Source organism: Leuciscus leuciscus (assembly GCF_965113295.1).
Source record: "Leuciscus leuciscus genome assembly, chromosome: 11".
Lineage (NCBI taxonomy): Eukaryota > Metazoa > Chordata > Actinopteri > Cypriniformes > Leuciscidae > Leuciscus > Leuciscus leuciscus.
Window position 1 is genome coordinate 8,222,151 of NC_138735.1, and position 22,899 is coordinate 8,245,049.

At 37.8% G+C, this 22,899-nt stretch overlaps 2 protein-coding genes across 5 annotated transcripts in view; one reads left to right on the forward strand and one right to left on the reverse strand.

Annotated features, from left to right (window-relative positions):
• adarb2 (adenosine deaminase RNA specific B2 (inactive)) overlaps positions 1 to 4,334 on the forward strand; it is a 194,125-nt gene extending 189,791 nt beyond the window's left edge. The window contains exon 10 of the mRNA XM_082184323.1: positions 1,571 to 4,334. Coding sequence (XP_082040449.1) covers positions 1,571 to 1,738 — 168 coding nt within the window. The 3' untranslated portion in view covers positions 1,739 to 4,334. The remainder of the gene's footprint in view (positions 1 to 1,570) is intronic.
• A 4,224-nt stretch (positions 4,335 to 8,558) lies between these two features.
• wdr37 (WD repeat domain 37) overlaps positions 8,559 to 22,899 on the reverse strand; it is a 37,967-nt gene continuing 23,626 nt past the window's right edge. For all 4 annotated transcript variants that reach the window (XM_082184354.1, XM_082184352.1, XM_082184353.1 and 1 more), the window contains 3 exons: positions 12,144 to 12,278; positions 11,570 to 11,684; positions 8,559 to 10,288 (listed from right to left, as the gene is read on the reverse strand). In XM_082184354.1, coding sequence (XP_082040480.1) covers positions 10,157 to 10,288; positions 11,570 to 11,684; positions 12,144 to 12,278 — 382 coding nt within the window. In that variant the 3' untranslated portion in view covers positions 8,559 to 10,156. The remainder of the gene's footprint in view (positions 10,289 to 11,569; positions 11,685 to 12,143; positions 12,279 to 22,899) is intronic.

Genomic DNA, 22,899 nt, shown 5'->3' on the forward strand with positions numbered 1-22,899 from the left:
GCCCGTAAAAGTCCTGGGAGAAAGTGATGCATAAGGATGTAGTGTAACGATGCACAGTTCCAGGAATGCACTAATATTTTGTTGGTAGTACCAGTTTGCAACAATTATTAGTTAACACTAAGTTGTCAACACTTCAGAAAAAATTATAAAAAATGCATCGCTTTCTCCCAGGACTTTTACGTGCTTTTCCCAAATCACTGAAGTGACCTCGACGTGCGGGTTAGCGGAAGCATGAGCCGTCAGGCAAGTGTTATTTAAATAAACTCCTGATGTACTTACAAACTTTCCAATGCCTCGTTTTATGAGTCCAGAACCTATTTGTACTATTGTAGAAGTTTGGTACCATTCTGGGCATTATTAGTGGGGTAATTTAGGAGATACAGCCTTGGATCCATTAGCGCCTGCTCTAAGCCATCCGGCTGATATCTCTAAATAAGCTCTAACTTTAATAATGTTCAACCAAGGGAAAAAAGGCTTCTGGGGGGGTGTTTGGCTCGAGGTCATGGTGCAAAGGACCCTAGGTTGATTTTACACCGAACCATCCCTTTAAAGCTCATAACAAATTTGTCGCATTTCCAATGGTCACCAGAAATCATGTCCAGTCGGCAGGTATGGACAATTTTGGACAATTCTAAGGTCTCTGGTCGGGAATGTTTCCCGAAGGCAATTAAATGTCCAAGGACACCAGAAATCCCAGTGGTGCCCTTGCTGATCACTGCAAACAGAAGTATACACACCTTTAGGATTAACTTATTAGAGAGCAAGCAGTTTGAGGTTAGGGGTCTCGATCCATAGGACAATGTCTCAAGTCAGTCTAAAGAACTGATAACACTTTATGTTGATGATCCCCAACAGACATACTGACTATAAGTAACTTTGCAAGTACGTGTCAACTTACTCTACTAACCCTAACCCTAAAAGCCTACTAATACTAAACCAATACTCTCATGAGAGTAAGTTGACATGTAGGTCCAACGTTACTTATGGTCAACAGAATATCTAAAGGGGACCATCAGAATAAAGTGTAACCAAAGAACTAGTTGAGGATGAATAATTCTGTTTTTATTAACCAGAACAGACAGCTCCCATTTGTTATGAGACGGGAAAAAAAAGCGTAGGGCAGAATTAGGCCCTCATCATGTAAATGTATGGGAGAGATGCCGGCTGCTGTACCAAATGCTGGCAGTTAAAATCTAATGACTGTGGAAATGGTAATCATCTTGAAAAGCACTTGAGCGGCCTCCCATGGCAAACGCTCAGCGCTCGCAGTCAGGGACGCAAGAGCACACACACTAATCTCCAAAGAAACTTTTCTTTTCTCCGTTCACCGCGCCCCTCTTTGCTCTCAGTTTTTTTATTTTTTGTGTGTGTGTGTGAGTGTGCGACAAAGAAACGCACAAAAGCACGGAGAATGTTCAATTGCTTGTGAAATTTAAATGGAGAGATTACACAGCTGCTCAAATGCCACGTTTGTGCCGGCTCATTCGTTTTGTTTTGCACTCTCACCATCTCTTCTGTCTGTCGAATCCCTCTTTCCTATCATTGTCTCTTTGGTTTCCTCTCTCTGTAGCTGGTGGTCCGTGGGGCGAGTGGGATGCCTCTGTACTGTGAAGCGAAGCAGGCGGCCGGCACCTACCAGACTGTGAAGCTGCAGTGGTTGAAGGGTCTACGGGAAGCAGGATTAGGGACCTGGGTCAGAAAACCTCCCGAGCAGGAAAACTTCACTCTGACTGTATGAATGCAGAAGCCTAACCCTGGGCGTAATCGTCCTCTTGTCACCAAAACCAACTTCGCCTGCCATCCAGTTGCCACAGAAGCCCTTTCTCACCCCTAAAGTCACCAACATCCCACTGCCAAAAAATCTCCACAGGGAGATGACAAGAATCGCGACTAGGTGGTAAACCTTGTTCTGTCAAACTCTCACAAAATTTTAAAGGGGTCATGAACTGGGTTTAAAAAAAAATGTATGTTGTTGTCTGAGGTCAACTTATGATGTTCGCTTGGTTTTTACATTCAGAAACATCAAAATGAATAAGTAATAGGCTATTTTCAACCCTGGTTTTGAGCCAAGCTCCTGGTTTTTATGGGCGTCCCGCATTGAAGACTTGGAAGTAAACACCCACTGCTATGATTGGATAACAGTTTTGCATATTATAATGAGTTTCATGTAATGCGTGAATCGGTGGGCGGGGCTAAACAGGCAGAGCTGAAGTAGGCGTTGATCATCCTCTGTGGAGGCGGGGTTTGATACCCTTTGACGTCAGAGATCCCCACTTTCAAAAACCTGTTGTTCGCTGTGCCTCGTGTCAATAAAAGCTTTTATTGGACTAACAAGGAAGTTTTCAGTTCTGAAACTTACAGGATATTCTTATAGTATGATGATGACCTCTTATATGTCAAAAGCACAAGGAAAATTTGATTTCTCAGTTCATCACCCCTTTAATTTGTTGCTACCAGGGTACAGGTGAGGAATGGAAGTGTTTTCTACCTTGCCTTTCATAGCTTCTGAAGGGTTAATGTAATTTTTTAGTCCCAAACCAGTAAAGCCCAAACCCCGCTCCACAGGCAATTCTACAGGTTTCATTGTTCATGTTGTCACAGATCTGATTGTCGACACAACACTAAAAGAAATACTAGCCGCAACCGTAAACTGAGTATAGTGTTGGTAGCGCATTCTGATAGATAGCATTACTGTCGAGATTTAATCCCTCCATGATTCTGAACATTTAGACCAGGCGACTGTTGAGTTGACTGATTTGAAAAAAAAAAAAATCACGCAATATGAATAAATTACCCTTATGAAAATTAACCATGGTTTTATTATAGTAAAAGTGTAGTAACCATGTTTTTGGCGGATTGATTACCATTTGTATAACCACAAATACCATGGTTAAACTATGTTTAGTGTAGTAAAACCATGGTTAATTTGAGGTTACCGTGGTTTAACTATAATAATCATGTTTGTTTGTTTGTTTGTTTGTTTGTTTGTAGTAAAACCATGGTTACCTTTCGTAAGGGTAATGTCCGTGCATCAAAAAAAGATCCTATACCCATCCTCAATGACAGATCACAACATAACACGTTAAAAATCTTATTCTAGCTAATCAAAAAAGCTTTTCTCAACCACTTAACGCTACGCTAAGCTAATAAGCTATGCTGTTAGTTTGCTAACTAAAGGTTAACACCTGAAAATGTAAATTTTTTTAGCTGTGACAATATGTTATACGTTATCTAAAAGGCACTAACTGGCATAATTTCATAATTAAGAACAAAAACAACATAATTTGATTTTCAAGCATTTCTAATCAGGCTCAGGATCGAATACCCATAAGTTCTCTCTGACAGACGTGCTGTGGTGTCCAAACAGGAGAGGATCTTACAGGACAGCGACAGACCGTATTCAGAGCAGCGAGTATGAAAGCGAGGCTGTGATGGATGGACTTACAGTGTTTTCAATGGCATCCACTGTAAAAAAGCTCCTAGATCACTTATTTTCCACAGCTCATGTTGTCTGGGGGTTTTATGTCTACTGAAATTTCTTGGAAAGATATTTTTGCAGTGTTTCGTCAGCAGAACAATTCAAAAACACGTGAAATAACAGTACAACCCACTGAAGAGATGTACGTCTATCCCTCACAGCCTCGCTCTCATTCCCATTCAAATTCAAAGATGGCGCTGCCTTGAATAAGGTCTATATATTTCCGGTAAAATCTGTGTTACGCCAGCTTCTGGTATAGAGTGGTGCATGGGTGACGGCACTTTGTAGGCCAACCGGCATTCAGCATCACGCTGGTTCCCTTGAGAAAAACCCAATAGGACTTTCCCATAGACTTTTGGATTATCGCTAAAAACAAGCTCTGTGATCAACAAAAGTTTATGATACTTTACAAGATAATTATCACACAACCTTTATGAATTTTGAAGCCTAAATGCAGCTGCCTGAAGTAGAAAGCTAAAGGCTATAAAGAACTACACCACGGTCCCACGAATTCAACGTCACCATCACTAAGCTTCCGACAATTCTCAGTTTTATCTAAAAACATTTTCCCAGAACGTTTGAGTTAGAATAGTTTGTAAGAGCACAATTATAAGCACAACGATTCTGTAAAAGCGGACCGAGTTTACCTGTTCAGCGTGATGATGTTTAATCTCCTCGACAGCCTCTGTAGTCCCATTCAGACACTTGTTAGCAACCGCCTTTTTCAAGACACGTGACAACTTAAAATACATCAATATTACCCCACTCATGATTTTTTTATGTCGTGGAGTAAAACGTGAAAGTGTCTTGAGCTTGTGTTCACCACAGCCCTTATTTCTATGGCGTTAGAATTGTTGCATTATTTTAATCATTTGATAATCAAAAAATGATCAAATTCACAAATAAATAGATTAAGATCCACAAATAAATGTAAAGAGTTTCACAACAAATTATAAAACTCACAAAAAGATTTGCAAATAAAAAAATATATTTACAAATGTGTTTTATGTCATAAACACGACTCTGCCTGGCATTTATTTGTGAACCGCTTTTATCTGATTGGCTTGAGTAAACGGTAGAAAACGGCTAGAAGTGTTTCAAAATCCACAGATGTGTGAGGGGGATTTACAAATGCACAGAAAGCGGTTCACATGTGTTTGTGACATAAAACACATTTGTAAAATATATTAAAAAAAATTGCAAATTAATTTTATTTATTTGTGAGCTTTATACATTTTTGTGAAACTCTTTAGATTTATTAGTGTATCTTAATCTATTTATTTGTGAATTTGATCATTTTTTGTGAATCTCAACCAATTTTTTTTATTTTTTTTGGAATAATGCAACAATTCTAACCCCATATATTTCAGCCATTTAACCAAAGCCCCGTTCAAAACACCCACTGACTTCAGGACGATGGAACCGGAAGTGCTATAATGAAACTCGCTTCAGCGTTTTGGCCTACAAACTGATGTCAGACCTGCACCACTCTATAGTATTCTCCCATAGCAAACTGTGGTGGTAGAAAACTCTTTTCTAATAACTGCCGATCACAATTAATTATTTTATAATACAGTATAGTGAAACTCGAAAAATTTGAATATCGTGCAAAAGTTCATTTATTTCAGTAATTCAACTTAAAAGGTGAAACTAATAGATTATATAGACTCATTACATGCAAAGTGAGATATTTCAAGCCTTTATTTGTTATAATTTTGATGATTATGGCTTACAGCTTTTGCAAACCCTAAATTCAAAATTTTCATAAGCTGTAAGCCATAATCATCAAAATTATAACAAATAAAGGCTTGAAATATCTCACTTTGCATGTATTGAGTATATTATATAACATATTAGTTTCACCTTTTAACTTGAATTACTGAAATACATGAACTTTTGCACAATATTCAAATTTTTCGAGTTTCACCTGTATTATATATTTAAAAAACTATAGTAAACACAACATTTTAGTATATTAAATGTAATTATAATGCTTTAGTAATGAGTTCCAGAAGCTTCAAATACCTTTAGTGTGACGGTGGATTGTATCAATATTGCTTTGTCCTGTCATGCAAAATTCAAGATATAATTTTGTGCTTAATTTTCCCACTATTTCCATACACTGCACTGCACTGGAAGCTGTGGTGGCCACTGGGGCTAAATGCGGAAGCATCCGTGTCCATTATGTTTGGAAGCTTGTTTACGCCACAGAATAAAATATAAAAAAGGTAATTGCGACTTTTTAACTCAGAATTGCTTGATATGAAGACGCAATTGTGAGTTATAAAGTCAGAACTGCATGATATAATGTCGGAATTGTGCGTTATAAAAGTCAGAATTTGAGATATAAACTCGCAATTACAAGAAAAAAGTCAGAATTGCTAGATGTTAACTCGCAGTTGTGAGATAAAAAGTCGCAATTATCTTTTAAAAGGTTTTATTCTGTGGTGGAAACAAGCTTCCATAATTATGACATGTTGATTACCACAGAAAATAATTAGGATTTGCCTCCAGTATTTAAAAAAAACAAAAATGTATGTTACAGTAACACACTTGAGTAGTTTGTTTCCAGATCTCCCTCAAAAGCTAACTCTAATGTATGTAGTGTAGTTCTCGCGAGACTTTTGGCAGAACGAGGGTTACCAGCGACGTGATCGACATCAATGGGATATGTGAAAAACAGGGACAATTTTCTCCCAACACCGCAGATGGAAAGATGGTCACCTCTCTCTCACTCCACTGACAGCTCTGCAGTCGCCGTCATTCAGACGTGTGTGTGTGTGTGTGTGTGTTAACCTTCGCCAAAGTGAAAGGCAGCCGCCGTCTTGTCATTATCTGGCCGTTTCCGGATGGCCTGCCCCTGAAGAGCTCCGACACGCTGTCCAATTAGAGGTCCTGTCAGAGTGATGCGTCCCTCATTTTCCTCTCTCTCTCCTTTGCCTTTGCCTCATTGGTACAACTTTAAAATGAGGAAAAAAAGGAACAAAAAAAAAAAACACAGTAGAGTTTGACATTGCAAAGACAGGTTAATTCAGCTCCATTTTGAGCGTGCAGACTAGAGGTAATGTGACAAACTAATGTAAATGGTGCCATTACGACACCCCGGGTCTTTTTTTTTCTGAGTTGGTACAGCTTTGTGCTTTAATACCTCAATCCCGCTCACAGGTGACGTGTCATTTCTCCGCTGGTTTCTCTTTGTGTGTCAGTGCTGTATCTTTACACACGGTGTTCTGGGCAGAGACCTGCATGAAAGGAAAGGGAAACGTCGCCGGTTTGATGTAGACACAAAAGACGAAAAGAAAATGGAGTTGAGAGTGCGAGTAGAGATCCGTGATTATGGAGTAATTTGTACTTAATGGGTTCATTTACAAACTGAGCACATTACAAATTGCTTTGTAAAGCCCCGACCCAACCTTTGAAATGCATGCCACTTTACCAGAGGTTTAACCAATGATTCGCCTGCATTTGTTTATTTCATTTACAGATCCTTCTCATTCATGTCATTTGATTTAGATTTACGTTTTGTGTGTGTTTTAATGTGTATGCTTTAACCTCGATATATATATATTATTTGACCAAGTCACAGTTCATCTGTAAAGATGTTTATTGTTGTATACCAATAGAATCATCCGACTCCATTATTATATTTTAGTCCTTTGTCATTGCAATTTGTTATTCATGTATTCTTTAATAAGCTTTCAGGATGTATATTTTCGAATACCACTTTGTCAACCCTTGCTGATGTCATGTGGCCACCCTTCACAAACAGCTCAAAATGTCACAGGGACACCTAGTGGTGGCAAATATATTTTCAAGTCTCACTCAGACCTGTTTAGTGTCTCACCTGATGTTATATATTTTTTTAAATGAGAATGAATCTATCCCAGATTAACCGTGACACACGTCGTCTACCCATAGAAATATAATGTCAATAGAAAGATAGAGAAATTGACCGTTCAAACATGGCTCAACATTACCTGCCTTTTTCTGTTATCTGTATTTTAAGTAATTTTTTTTATTCCCAGTAATTGCTCAAAGGATCATCTTGATGATGTTAAATGAAATAAAAATCTGGTTCATGCACTGATCTATATACTGATATATTATATATAATCATTCTATATAGATCATGGCTATTTTCACCGCACTGACAACCCAGTTTGAAATTTCCATAACTTGAAAGACTGTTAATGCACATGTGTATTTCCCTTCTTTTTTTTCAACATTCATTTTATGTTTGAGTTGATCGTTTTCTTCATCACAACAGAGACATAAAAAACCCTGGACGAACCTACGTCAAGTAATTCAGTCGTAAAGGCATGATTGATTGGCAATATTGTACTAATGACTGTACATTTTGTAAAAATTTGTAGAAAAAAATACAGAAAATTAAAAGAATAACCTTAAGATCTCTTAATAAAGTGTAAATTTTAACCCAAAAGCATATGCTGCTAAGGTCTGTACATTGCACTTGAGTAAAAAGTGAATGTTTATGTGAATAAAAACTAAAACAATCACGTTGTGTTATACTTTGACTTGATTCTAGATAGATAGATAGATAGATAGATAGATAGATAGATAGATAGATAGATAGATAGATAGATAGATAGACAGATAGACAGAGTGACAGACAGATAGACAGATAGATAGACAGATAGATAGACAGATAGATAGATAGACAGATAGACATACAGATAGACAGACAGATAGATAGACATACAGATAGACAGACAGATAGATAGACAGACAGATAGATAGATAGACAGACAGACAGAGTGACAGACAGATAGATAGACGGACAGATAGATAGATAGACAGATAGATAGACAGATAGACAGACAGACAGAGTGACAGACAGATAGATAGACAGACAGATAGATAGACAGACAGATAGATAGATAGACAGACAGACAGAGTGACAGACAGATAGATAGACAGACAGATAGATAGACAGACAGATAGATAGATAGACAGACAGACAGATTCCTAATTTGTATTAATCTAATGAAAGAAAGTTTAAAAGCCAGGTGTTTTTGTACACACTATTTGTCAAATTATTGGTTTAATCAAAACGATGTGATCTTTGAAAGACATTTTCACTTTATTGTGAAGCCCAGCAGTGATTTAATTGAGTCTATATCTCTACATTGTCATTATATGATGCAATATGTTTTTTAAAATACAGCAAATTAAGTTACTCTCCAAAAAAAAAAAAAAAAAAAAAAAAGGCTCAATACAGAATACTCCACAGAACATTATACCAAGTTAGAGAGACCACTAAAATGTTGAGGATCAGACTCGTTTTTTTAAAGGACGTTCTGATGCGTACATGATGTTTGACAGCTGGATAAAAGTGTTTTCTATGTGTTTTCGTGTACATTTCAACTCTAAAGTCAAATACAGCCCATTAAACATGGACATCACACAAAAATACATTGCACATTTTTGTTAGACCGAACAGATTTAACAGACTGTCTACGTGAAACATGATGAACTGACACTTTCCACCAGCGTTTCCAATTAAAGTCCAATGAAGTTCTGGTGAAAGTGCAGCAATGCAGTAACGATGCCGATTGTAACACACTGACGGAAGAACTTCCATTGAAGGATTATTTATGAATGTCGAAAGTCATTCGAGAGAGGTTTCTGTAAATACCGGCTAAGCACAGTTGTTCACACATCACAAGGAGTCCAAAGTACATCAGAACGCATCAGTGTCAAGCATCAGATCACACTGAGCAAGGCATTGACGTTTGCTCTGATAATTATCGACGAATATTACAATAGCGAGAACTCTCCTCAAGTAAAAACTACAGCAACATGTGCACTTGTTCTGAATTCAGATGGATTGCTTCAAATATTTACTTCTACACAACATGAAAGCCCTTGAAAGGGAAGTGAACATCAATCGTAGGGCTTCATAATCTGTCACGATACTTACAAAGTCTCAGCTTCTTTATGTTTTCAATAGGGTGAATGAGAATAACACAGCAATTATACAGCATTTTGCTTCACATATTTTGACAGAGAGGCGGGTTTGTCATGCAAATGAGCCGCGGCAACACTGAAAGAAGCTGATTGGCCGCTTGAACGGCGGCTCCAATCAGAAACATCAAGAAGGTGCGGATCCGTAAATGCGTTTGCCGATTTCCGTTCACAAAGGCAGAGTGCTCCGTTTCAGTCGCACATTTCATCTCTATAAAAAGCAAAGCAGAAATTTATACAAAACCAAACAAAATCTAAAATGCTGTCGAAAAAAATAAAATAAAAAGTCATCTGTACAAAGAAACAAACTGAACATTGCACAACAAAAATAGTGAAAAATGACTTAAATGTAACAGCGTGAAGGAATGTCCTGGTCTCGCAGGATTCACGAGTCGCATCATGCAAACACGTAAAAACAGGGTGACGAGACTGGGAGGAACTTCACCATACCACATGACCAGCGCAGGGATAGATATGCAGAATATCCATTAAGTACACGAGTTCCTCACACGATCAAAGCGTGACGGGATGATGACCGCGGGACAGTGACCGTAGACGCACACTGGAATGAAGCACTGAATAGTTTCACAATGTGTTCTTTAGTAAAATCTACTGAAGGTGTGGCACTGAAGAACGTGTCGGAGGATTCAGTGGTGTGTTAAGCGTGTGTGTGAGACTCTGTGTGTGAGCGTGTCACTTCTCCTGCAGCAGGGCCGGGATGTTGATGTTCCAGCCGATGGCCTGGCGGTCGAAGCCACAGGTGAACAGATTGCAGGCTTGGTTCTCCTCGTTCCAGGCGGAGCAGCACACCATGCGCCGATGGCCCTGCGAGTTAAATGCAACATGGGTGTCAGGACGCATTCAAAGGTACAAAACAAACCAATGAAACTGTTAAAGGACCAGCGCTATCTCAAAACCTAGGAAGCCGTCTTTCCACCAAAATACTGGATATAGGCTCAATTATATTATATTATATGAAACCATTTCCTTACAACACTTAATAAAAATGGTGAGTGTATGTGTGAGTGAATATATATATATTTTAGCGTACATCATCATACATATACGTGTGTGTGTGACATTATTATTATAGGGGTTTAAACCGGAAATTATATTACATTAATGTCGATATGTAACTTGTAAAAGTATATAAAGTGCTAGACACTGTTTAAACTAAATCAAAATTCATAACAGTTTTTGTAAAACTGCTTACAATTTCAGAAACTATGGCTTCATTTATCGAAACTCTACACACAAAAAAACACAGAACACACACAGTATGCAAAAATGTCACATCTCTTGCATAAGCTTTAAAATTTAAAACTATTTTAACTCTTCTAAAAAGATGTTTTTGTATCTGCTGAATACATAGAAAATAAAAAGGAATACTAACACCTCCATCTAAAAATTTTAATAAACTACATTATAAACTACCATTCAAAACTTTTTTTTTTAATCAACTAATACTTTCATTCAGCAAGGATGCAATAAACTGATCAAAAGTGATAGTAGACATAATTTCAAAAGATTTCTATTTCAAATAGATGCTGTTCTTTTAAACTTTTATTCATCAAATAATCTTGAAATAAAAAACATTAAGCAGCCAAGTTTAAGTTTTCAACACTGATAATATTAAGTATTAATATTAACTGATAATGTTCCTTGAGCAGCATATCATTGATCATTGAATGATTTCTGAAGGATTATGTGACACCAATGAATATTTTAACATTAACATTTCAATATCAATTTTAAAATACATTAAAGTAGAAAATCATTTCACATTTCTCAATATTATGGTTTTACTCCATTTTAAATTTTTTATTTGAATTGAAATGGCTTTTTTTTAGCTCAGCAAAAGGTGTCTCAGAAGATGGCATAATTTTGCTACCTATAATTTGAGACAACATAGTTGGAATCATATATATGATGGAAAAAATTGGAAAAAAAACTACTGGATTGCTTTCCATTTATAAGAGACGGTCCATAAGAAGAAACATAATCGAAAACAATCCAAAGAACTGTCGAGTGCTTTAAGAGTGAGAGGCAACTTGACAGACATGGAGCAAAAAGAAAGGCAATAAAACCTCCCTGTGAGAAACGTACCTGTCTGTTGCTCCGTGGGAGACGGGCCAGACGGACCCCATTCATGTCAAACAGTCTGACCTGCCTGTTGTCATGTGGCAGAGCGATGATTCTTTGGTTGGCAGAGACGCTTATCCTGCAGGTTAGTACAATGAATCAATCAATCAATTAAGTATAAAGAAATAAGACAATGTGTATTTACACTACATGCGAATAGCTTAACTGGTTGGCAAAGGCTATTTTCATTCCCATCAGTTTGACAATTTACAACTAACACTTTGTGTGAATAGCATCCATCACTGCTTACACTTAGTGTAAACATGCTATTCGTTGCCTTTTAATGTAAATAGAGCTAGATAGTGTTTACATTAAGAGTAAATAATCAACTACCAACCAAAAATATTATCCAAATCTTTCAAACTATTTCTGGTTTAGAAGTCTGACTTTATTTATTCCTTTCAAAATATCTAGATGTTGAGGAATACAGTTTCTCAATTTTCCAGAACTTTCTATAAAAAGGCACTGTTGCCTCTACTTGTTCAGAGACAAAAGTCTCAGGAAGCTGTCTTACACCTCACCAACCTGCAGCTCTTACCTATTAACGGCTGAGTCTGTGCGAATGGTAGCAATCGGAGATCTCATGTTCTTCAGGTCCCACACCTTGACAGTGCGATCGTCACTTCCAGACACCACGTTGTCCCCCACGGTGAACACGGCTGATGTGACAGTGCTGAAAGACACAAATGAATTTGTGATCCAATCACTCTTTAAAATATCACCCTGAACAAACGAACATGGTTTTCACAAAATATATGTAAGGTATCTAAACGGACAGATAAAGACAGATCGTTCTATAGCAACCGGAAGTTGCAGAAGGTCAAGGATCTTGGCTGCTAATGTGAAGGACAGCAATTTAATCCTGAGGATAAGTCATTGTAACTGGGTTGTGGGAGGTTGAATTACAGATATGACAATCTTGACGTGTAAGACTCTTAACCCCAGAACGCTCTGGCAGGAATTGTGGCGTAAGGGACTTTGGATGAAATACATCAGCAAAATGGCAAGTCCCCTAAAAGTAAGTAGCTCAGCACTCAAGTATACTTTCAAAGCAAGATAGACTCTCTCCTTTACTGACATGAAAAATGACCGTACAGAGTGACTAGAGAGTCCTCAAGGTGATTTGGTTATCGCTACAGTCCTATTCTTTGCAGAACCCAACGGATCAGGAAGCGGATCATGTGAGCTCCACTGTCTGCACTCACATTGATATTCTTTGTAGTCTTTGTTTTCTGGTAAACAAACAGATTTGATCACTGGTGTCATTTCGGAGTACTCGAGTCCAAACCTACTGAGGAAGAGGATTGTGTTACGGTCCTCTACACTGTTGAACAGGTAGTGTATAGTCTCGGCATGGTCACTGCCTGATGCATATTAGTTGTGTCTCAATTTGCAGGCTGTGTGTGTTGACTGCATACATCATCAAGGACGTCTCATTTCAAGAAAGCTACCATTATAAAACTGACCGTTTCCTGTGAGAACATTTTGGAAATTGTTGTAATTCCTTTAGAACGCAATGAAATATAAGAAGTGAGAATGATAATGAGAAATAGAAGACTACTTTAGTCTTCGAAATGAGACAGCATTTGCACAGAACAAAAAGTGCCATGATTTGGTGGACCAGTTCCAATCTGACTGGTTTGCTTCTACACAACTTAAGGATTCAAGGTGGACAGGTTTGGACTGTTGTTGGTCGTCTTCATATGCGTTCACACACTGACGTCGATTAAATCCCTGCAGGTTGACTGCAAGTAGGTAGCAAGTAGTATCTAAGTGTTTTATTAGTTGCATTATAATGCTAAGTTATATGTATATAAATACATAAGTTATATGTAGCTCAACCAGTAGAGCATTGGCGCTTGCAACGCCAAGGTCATGGGTTCGATTCCCAGGGAAAGCAAGAACTGACAAGAATGTAAATGTGTACCTTGAAATGCAATGTAAGTCGCTTTGGATAAAAGCGTCTGCCAAATGCATAAATGTAAATTCTATTCAACTTTGTGTCATAAATGATTGCGGTCTATCATTTTGCTTTAAATTGCCAACTCTCATTGAAAAAGTTTGGAAAGTGACTGGAAGCAGGGGCATCGCTAGTTGGGGGAAAGCTGGGATTACAGAGGACTCAGAGATGTTCACCGTCTTGTAAACTGAACAAGGAGGCGAGAAAACATAGTGACTCTAACAACCAGAAGTCAAAGTTGTCTATTACAAGCAATCAGACTTGAGTGTGAAAAGAGGCGAGTCTGTTTGGAAATTCTCATTGGTCAAAGTGTTCCAATGTCAGAGAAGAAGTTAAAATCTCCTTAACTTTTAGGTGCATGATGAAGCATCACTTTTCCAAAGCCTTGTGCTATCCCTCTACATCTTAGTGAAACAACATCCCCATTGAATGTCAGTGGCTTCACAGGATTCCTCAGAGCACAAGTCCTGTGCAATCCCCTTAAGTGGCCAATTCTTGGCTAGAATAAGCTACGATGTAGACCAGACTTTATGCTGATAGTCAAAGGTCTGGATACGTGAGCCTATCTAGTGTGTCGTCTTTAATGAGGCTTGAGTTGCTACTGGAATTGAATCTTCCCAACAAATTATATTATTGTGATTATGAAATTAAACTCATCTCTTTCCGGTTGGAAAGACCACCCTCTGCTCCTGTACAGGGCACGAGAGCACCAGCAGCTGGCACAAAGTGAGGCAGCGAGAGTGTGTGTGTGTGTGATTTGAGACAGTCTGGGTGAACAGCAGGAATGTCAGCAACCCTCAGGGTCACAGCGCACATTTAACTGCTCCGCTCAGCACACACACTTCCATTTAATGGACCTTAATATTTCTAATCTATCACGTCATTCCCTGCTGACATTTCTCTCCTCTTTGTATTCCCTTCTCTCGGGAGAGCGAGGGAGAGAAAAAAAAAAAAAAAAAAAAAGGGCCAGAGTTGGTGCTCCACTCGCCTCTAGCCGTGCTAATTTGAATTGACATGATATTAAGGTTTAATTAGGGGCTAAATTCCGCTGCATTAAAGATTTGGAGTTGGGTTTGGCCGTATTTAACAGCTTTGCTCGGCTCGCTCCGGCACAGTTCACATCCAAAGTGAAGCGTGGAAACACTTTCTGACACCGTGGGTTGCCACCGGAAAGCAAGGGTGGGGGCGGTGGTGGGGCCGATAATAGATTAAAGGCTTGATTAAAATCCTATTACAACTCAAATGATATTTTGGGAATGTTCCGTTTCCCCCGGGACCACTGACAAGCAAGGTCGAGACTCATTAGAGGAAGAACGGCGTTTGTGTTTAATAGAGATCCAGTGCTGAGCATAATAAGCTCTTTAAAACAATGGCTAATATATTTGCATGGGATCATACTCTTGCTGATGCTGGGAAAGACGAGATGTGTGCTTCGTAATTATAATTGACAACTATGAATTTCACACATTTAAAACAGAGTTTATTCTGTGTACACAGTAAAGGAATGTCCAAATCCAAACTAGTGTTATTTTCTTTCTTCCTTGGACACAAACGGAGAATCTCAATTAGAGGGAGCTCTCGTATGTACTATGAAAATGAATAAGGACGGATGAACAAAGTCCGAAAAATGGCAATAAAGCACCACAAAAGTGATCAATACGACTTATACTACATTACAAGTTTTCTGAAGTCATACGATTGATTTGTGATGAACCAAAGTCTTTATTTACCAAACATCTTCCCCTCCACCATTTCTCTCAAATCCTATTCGTGCCTCCACAAAACAAAATTAATTTTATACAACTTTGGTATAAGAAATGCAACTACCAATGGAATTGGGTGTTATTGAGCATCTCATTTACATTTGTTACATGGAGATGTGCACATGGGCCAATACTCAACATACAAAAGCCATTTGGGTTTGGAAAGGCAGTCTGACTGAGGTTTGGCTGAACTATTCCTTTAAGATTCAACAAATAGAAGTCATTTAGCAGTTTCATTATTACAGGTTCAGTCGCCATCAAAGGTCCATAAATGAACCCTTACTAGATTCAAACCTACAGCCTTTGGCCTCCAGCCCGAATCTTTAACCACTAGTCTCCATCAGAAAAACAGAAATAGGTGGGCATGTCATCCAGAATTTACGTGATCCGTCTCAAAGGAGACACCAGCTGTGATGCTTCCTCGGTGAGAAACCCATTCTGACACATTCCCCGAGACAGCAGGTGTGTCTCCCTCTGTCCGTCTGAAATCGAGCGCACTGGCGATACTCTCAGAAGCATCCTGACAGACAGATAGTGTCTCTGACAGGGAATGCCCTGCAGACGAAAGAGGAATGAGGCAGCAAACACTGCGTGCCCCCCGTGTACAGCGACTCATGTCATGTATCATTTGTACTGTGCCACTCATTATCATTTGCACCATCATTAGATGATTAGGGGACAACGTTTCAGGCCATTCTGCCGCCCTTTTGAGCACCAATATGCACAGGCTACAGGTTCACAAGGTCACATTTTTCAAGTCAAGTCTCAAGCCACAAGTCAAAGTCAAGCCACAAGTCCAAGTCCAGTCTCAAATTCTGTGTGAATTCTAGATGCATTCAGATGTACGACATAAGGGCCTTCAGACTCAGGTTTCCATTTCTGGTCACACTTCATTTTCTAGGAGCACCAATATATACTAGTTAGCTCTAAAAATGCTACTCTTTATAGTTTTGAATGCTTATGCTGCTAACAGCAGATAAACCGGGCAAAGGCTTAAATGTTTCATCTAAGTGTCCATATGCCGTAATGCTGAGCTCATGGTGTGTCCTGATGCTTTGGGTTAGTGAAGTGAGACCGGCATATGTCAGCTGTACTGCACAGCTGAGATAAACTTCACTCACTATTAGAAACTGTACAGCAGTTTATGAGTCTCAGTCTACAAAAAAAAAAAAACAGTCACATGGGTCAATTTTTTTTAATTGAGATGTATACATCACCTGAAAGCTGAATACATGAGCTTTCCATTGATGTATGGTTTGTTAGGATAGGACAATATTTGGCTGAGATACAACTATTTGAGAATCTGGAATCTGAGGGTGCAAAAACATCTAAACATTGAGAAAATCGCCTTTAAATTTGTCCATTTATGTTGACGATTGCGCTGCATTCACTCACAAAAATACACGTTTTATATATTTACGGTAGGAAATTTACAAAATATCTTCATGGAACATGATCTTTACTTAATATCCTAACTGTTTATGTGTGTTTTTGTGTGTATTTGACAGTTTAAGCACAATAAGACGTGAAAGAGAACTTTGTTTAATACACACAGGATGCGCCGTCTGACATCCAGCTTTCAGTGTGCGTGTTTCGGATGTGTGCGTGTTTCGGATGTGTGCGTGTTTCGGATGTGTGCGCTCGGAAAACTATTTCTATGAAGTTCAGACTGGTATGGCTTTGAAAACATGCAGATAATAAACTTTCATGACGATGAAGAACTGCAATGTCACATGAGTGTGGCCGTGATAGAGATGATAATTCAAAACCAAACAGATGTTTTAGTTTTTGGCAGAGTATCCGAGGCACGAGCTGTAAAGGCTCCGCCCCCTTCTGGAAAACGGGGTGGGGAGCAGAAGCTCATTTGCATTTAAAGATGTATGCACAAAAAAACAGCATGTTTTTCCTTCCACTCAAAAATGGAAGCCCATTATCTGTGGGGTATTTTGAGCTGAAACTTCAGGGGACACCTGAGACTTATATTACATTTTGTAAAAATAATGGCATAATGGGTCCCCTTTAAACTCTAGAACGCAGCGAAATTCACATGCACATGAATTGATGTGAATGGAACAAAAAGTTAGTGTGACCATCCCTTTAGTTCACTCACTAATAAAAATTCTGTCATCATTTACTCAGAATGCATTTTTGCTGTTAAAGATGCGAAACACAGGTCAGTGGAAAGGGGGAAACCGCAAGCTCTCGAGATACACTTAAGACAAAAATTTAACTTATTTTAACCACATTTTTAGAATGCTGTATCGTAACTCTTCCAACAAACACACACTGCAAACCGTGTGAAGAAACACACACTGCAAACTGTGGGGACACACACCCGGAGTAGTGGGCATCCATTTGCTGCGGCGCCCAGGGAGCGATTGGGGGCTCAAGGGCAACTCAGTCGTGGGTGAAGGGCATTGAGGGTGGAAGAGAGCGCTGTTCATCCACTCCCCCACCTACACTTTTCCTGCCGGTATTGAGAATCGAACCGTTACAAGTCTGACTCTCTAACCATTAGGCCACCACTGCCCCCTGTCATGCACAAGATGCAAGCTCAACGGTCAAACACACCCGTCTACTGCATGTTTACATAAAAATATTTAGAAGATGAACGAAAGTTGTTTTTCCATTCCACTGCACTACTTTTCCATTGTTTTTCTAATGATACTTGACTGATTTCTGTCTCTCCACTGTAAGTTGATTCACCCAAAACTTTGACGGTTCAAAAAGTTCATAAAGACATTGTAAAAGAAATCCAATGTCTATTATAAAGCTATGTGGAGCTGGATTTTGGACCAATGAGATTCCATTGTGGGCGGAGCTTCTGGTTATGGGGTAAAAAGAAGAAACCGCGCAACTTGGTAAATGTGTGTGGTGTCATGTGGAGTCAAGGGAAGAGAAGCGAGGGAAGTGAGGATAGCAGGATGTCAGAGGGATAGGAAATCTGAATGACAAGGAGCCAGAATCAGGAGATCCAGAGTGTGCGTGTGTGTGTGTGTGTGTGTGTGTGTGTGTGTGTGTGTGTGTGTGTGTGTGTGTGTGTGTGTGTGTGTGTGTGTGTGAGAGAGAGAGTGAGTGTGTGAGTGTGTGAGAGAGAGAGAGAGTGTGTGAGTGTGTGAGAGAGAGAGAGAGAGAGAGAGAGAGAGAGAGAGAGAGAGAGAGAGAGAGAGAGAGAGAGAGAGAGAGAGAGAGAGAGAGAGAGAGAGAGAGAGAGAGAGTGTGTGTGTGTGTGTGTGTGTGTGTGTGTGTGTGTGTGTGTGTGTGTGTGTGTGTGTGTGTGTGTGTGTGTGTGTGTGTGTGTGTGTGTGTGTGTGTGTGTGTGTGTGTGTGTGTGTGTGTGTGTGTGTGTGTGTGTGTGTGTGTGTGTGAGTGAGAGAGAGAGAGAGAGAGAGAGAGAGAGAGAGAGAGAGAGAGAGAGAGAGAGAGAGAGAGAGAGAGAGAGAGAGAGAGAGAGAGAGACAAGCATGATTCATGTATGTGTTCTATGCATAGACCCACACACACGCTCAGCATGAATGAATATAAACTCAGCCTGTGTGAAGGTGTGTAAGTGTGTGTGTCTGGTCTTTAGGAGGTCCTCAGCTCCTGCCAGGAGCGCTGCAGAGCTCATTCATCTTACGGTCCCAGTGCAGCAGAGCATTCACTCCCACTGACAGCACAACACCCTCTCTCTGTACCTCATGCGTGACTCAATCAACCCACACACACACTGCACTGTACGCCACTCATTACAATCAACAGCTGTCTCTACAGCCCACACACACTCACACATCTGCATGCAGGAATACTCACACACGCTGCCATTTACTGTCAAACATCTCATTCATTAAGCCTTTCGCCGCATTTGGAAGTCAAACTTTCCATGTCAGGCGTTTCACAGTCTGAGGAATATTCACTGCCAATATACTAGGGTGTTGTGGGTATTGTCAGGCCATTATTATTTAGTTGCAAGGTGTAGTAAGATGCTCAGAGTACATGTAGCGATGAGGTCCATTGGTCAAAAGAGTCCGTCCTCAAGTCTCTATGATATTCTGGGATTGTGGGATTTTTAAAGCCTTGTGAAATTAGTTTTATTTTTCCCAAATTCTGTGTTTTCCATTTTATTATTTCAGGCTTCCATTTTAATGGTTTAATTAAATTGTAATAATGAAAATTAATTTGGATCAATTAAATTCATGAAAACCTTAACAATTTAAAAATGTATTAATTTTTTTTTGCAATAATAGTGCCCTGAGAAATATGATGTTTTTTTGTTGTTTTGTTTTTCAAAACATTTTCTGGATTCTGTGTTTTATGATTTGCAAATTAATTAATCTTTAAAATGGAATTAAATGGAGGTGAACAATTCCTTTAAATTTTTGCCGTTCACCGCTTAAATTGCTGAAAAAATGTGTAATATTCCTTAAATACTGGTTTAATAAACTGTATTATTATTATTAATATTATTATTAATACTTTGAGAAGAGCATTCGACTGCACAATAGCAATATATTTGTGTCACAATTTTAAATTAAATCAAACTTGCTCTGGAGATGAAGCTTGTGTGAAGAGAGTCCTGGTAGATGCTGAAAACACTAAAGCTACTTTTCACACATTTCTTTATTTTGCCACTCCACCGTCTGATTACACAAGGGGAAATCATGAGAAAACTGCAGCACAGGTGTGAAAGTGTGGACTTGTGTCTGTGTTGAGTGTTGCTCAGGGCTCAGTGACGAGTGAATTCAGCGGCCCAACATAATTAGCTGCGTCTCATCAACTCCTGTGTAACCTGACAGCGCTGGAATCAATCCGATACCCGACTCGCATGTACAAAGCTCTTCACATATAACAAGTTCAACTACGAGACGACAGCGGAAAAATGTGTTACCCCTCGTGATTTCTGGTGTTTTATTGTCAGAGAACACTCATGTTCACTTAATTTACACTGTACTCGTCACTTTCATAACCAAAGCAGTGTCAAAAGTATCAAGTATTTTCTTTTTTCCTTTAAAAAGAAAAGTTTTCTTCTCTTGGAGTGTCTGTACACTAAGTGCAAATAGCCCACCTTGTTGGCAGAGGCTATTTACACTAACTCCACCCACTGACGTCTGATTGGGCCAGACAAAATCATGGAAGAAAATTGATTGCAATAATTAGCAATAGTTTTAGTTTTAGGGCAGAATACTGACGCAAATCGACCCTAGTGCGAAACCGAAACTGAACTCGCTCTATTCCATTTTCCCATCATATATCTGATCGGAAAGGCATTTATTTTCAAATTATCCAAATATAGTGGAAATTAAGTGTCTAACGTGTGTTTAATATTAAAGTGTTTATCGGTTAGGGTTGGAGTAGGCAGGGCTTTACTGTCCCTATAAGGAAGCATCCATTTAATAAGGTTCATTAGTTAGGCTAACTACAGTACAGGCCAAAAGTTTGGACACATTACTATTTTTAATGTTTTTGAAAGACGTTTCTTCTGCTCATCAAGCCTGCATTTATTTGATCAAAAATACAGGGAAAAAAATGTAATATTGTGATATATTATTACAATTTAAAATAATTGGTTTTCAATTTATTATACTTTAAATTATCATTTTTTTATGTGATGCAAAGCTGAATTTTCAGGATCATTACTCCAGTCTATCACATGATCCTTTAGAAATCATTCTAATTTGATGATTCATTATCAAAGATGGAAACAGTTCTGCTGCTTAATATTTTTTCATAACCTGTGATACTTTTTTTAGGATACTTTGATGAATAAAAAGGAAAAAAAAAAGGAAAAAGAAAAAGAAAAAAAGAAGCAAATGTTTTAAAAATAGAAATCTTTTGTAACAGCAATATACACTACTGGTCAGTCATTCGGGGTCAGTCATTTTTTTCTTTCTTTTTTTGAAATAAATCAATACTTTTATTAAGCAAGGATGTTAAATTGATAAAAAGTGATAGTAAAGAAGATTTATATTATTAGAAAATATATTTTTTTTTTTATAAATGCAGTTCTTTTTAACCTTTTATTCATCATATATATTAGGTAGCAGAACTGTGTCCAACACTCATAATAAATCAGAATATTAGAATGATTTCTAAAGGATCATGTGATAGACTGGAGTAATGATCCTGAAAATTCAGCTTTGCATCACAGAAAAAAATTATAATTTAAAGTATAATAAATTGAAAACCAATTATTTTAAATTGTAATAATATATCACAATATTAAATTTTTTTTCTGTATTTTTGATCAAATAAATGCAGGCTTGATGAGCAGAAGAAACTTCTTTCAAAAACATTAAAAATAGTAATGTGTCCAAACTTTTGGTCTGTACTGTACCTTAGTTAACATGAACTAAGAATAAACAATACTTCTACAGCATTTATTAATCTTAGTTAATATTAATTTTCAACATTTACTGATACATTATTAAAATCAACGATTGTATTTGTTAACATTAGTTAATGCACAGTGAACTAACACTTACTGTAAAGCGTTACCATCATTTTAATACATATAATCATTTACACTATGTTATTATTTCATACCATTTAATGTGCAACAACACTGGGGAGCAAATCTGCCACTATTCAGAAGTATAAATAGAATAACTACTATTCACACTTATTGCAAAGAAAATACTGCTATTTTGACTTTGTGTAAATATAATCTATAACTATTTTCAATCAGTGTAAATATAATCTAGTTGCTATTTACACTTAAAAACACTAAGGTTTTGTGAGCAAATGCAAAAAAATATTTTTTACATTTACATTGTCAAATAATCTCATATTTTTCCTTCCCCATGTCCCATTAGGAGCTGCTCCATTTCTACAACATGTCCAAATACCCTTAATATGAAAAAAACTCAAACAAATACAAGAGAAAATACAATAAGAAAATCATGTACACTATCATGGATTGTAAAACACATCCAAACCTTCTTATTAGCAGCTTTTACCACAAACAAATAAGCTTTTTACAAGCAATGATAGTGTGCTTTATAACACTTTGTCTTTATAACAGTTTTGTCTAACACACTTATAACTTTACGGGTGTGCAAGGTGCATTGATTTATACATTTCTGGAATAAAACAGCGGACTCTCATACTTTTGTAGGCTAGCTAGAATTTTATGTTTCCTAAATTTTTTTTTTTACTTGTTTTGGTGTAATTTGTGTAAAAATGTGTACAAATATTTTTTCACATAATAAATATTGAAATGGTTCATTGTTCTTTGTTTAGATTATTTCAGTTTTTAAAAATTTATCAATTCATATTTTTATTCTATACGAAAAAACTAAAAGACATTTGTGGATTCAAGGCATGTTTAAAAAAAAAAAGGAATGTTAAAAAATATACAATTAAATTAAAATTAATTCATTCTAATAAAAACTCAACCCCTAAAGTAAAAAAAAAAAGATATTTAAGAGAATATTTTAACAAAACCATCCCTCTTTAATATTATTATTATTAAAAATATTATTATTATTATTATTATGTAATAACCCTTTTAATAAAGCAGTATTGTGAACAGGTCCGGTTGTGTATTGTGCCTAACGACGACTATATTCCCACTATATGCCTCTGATACATTA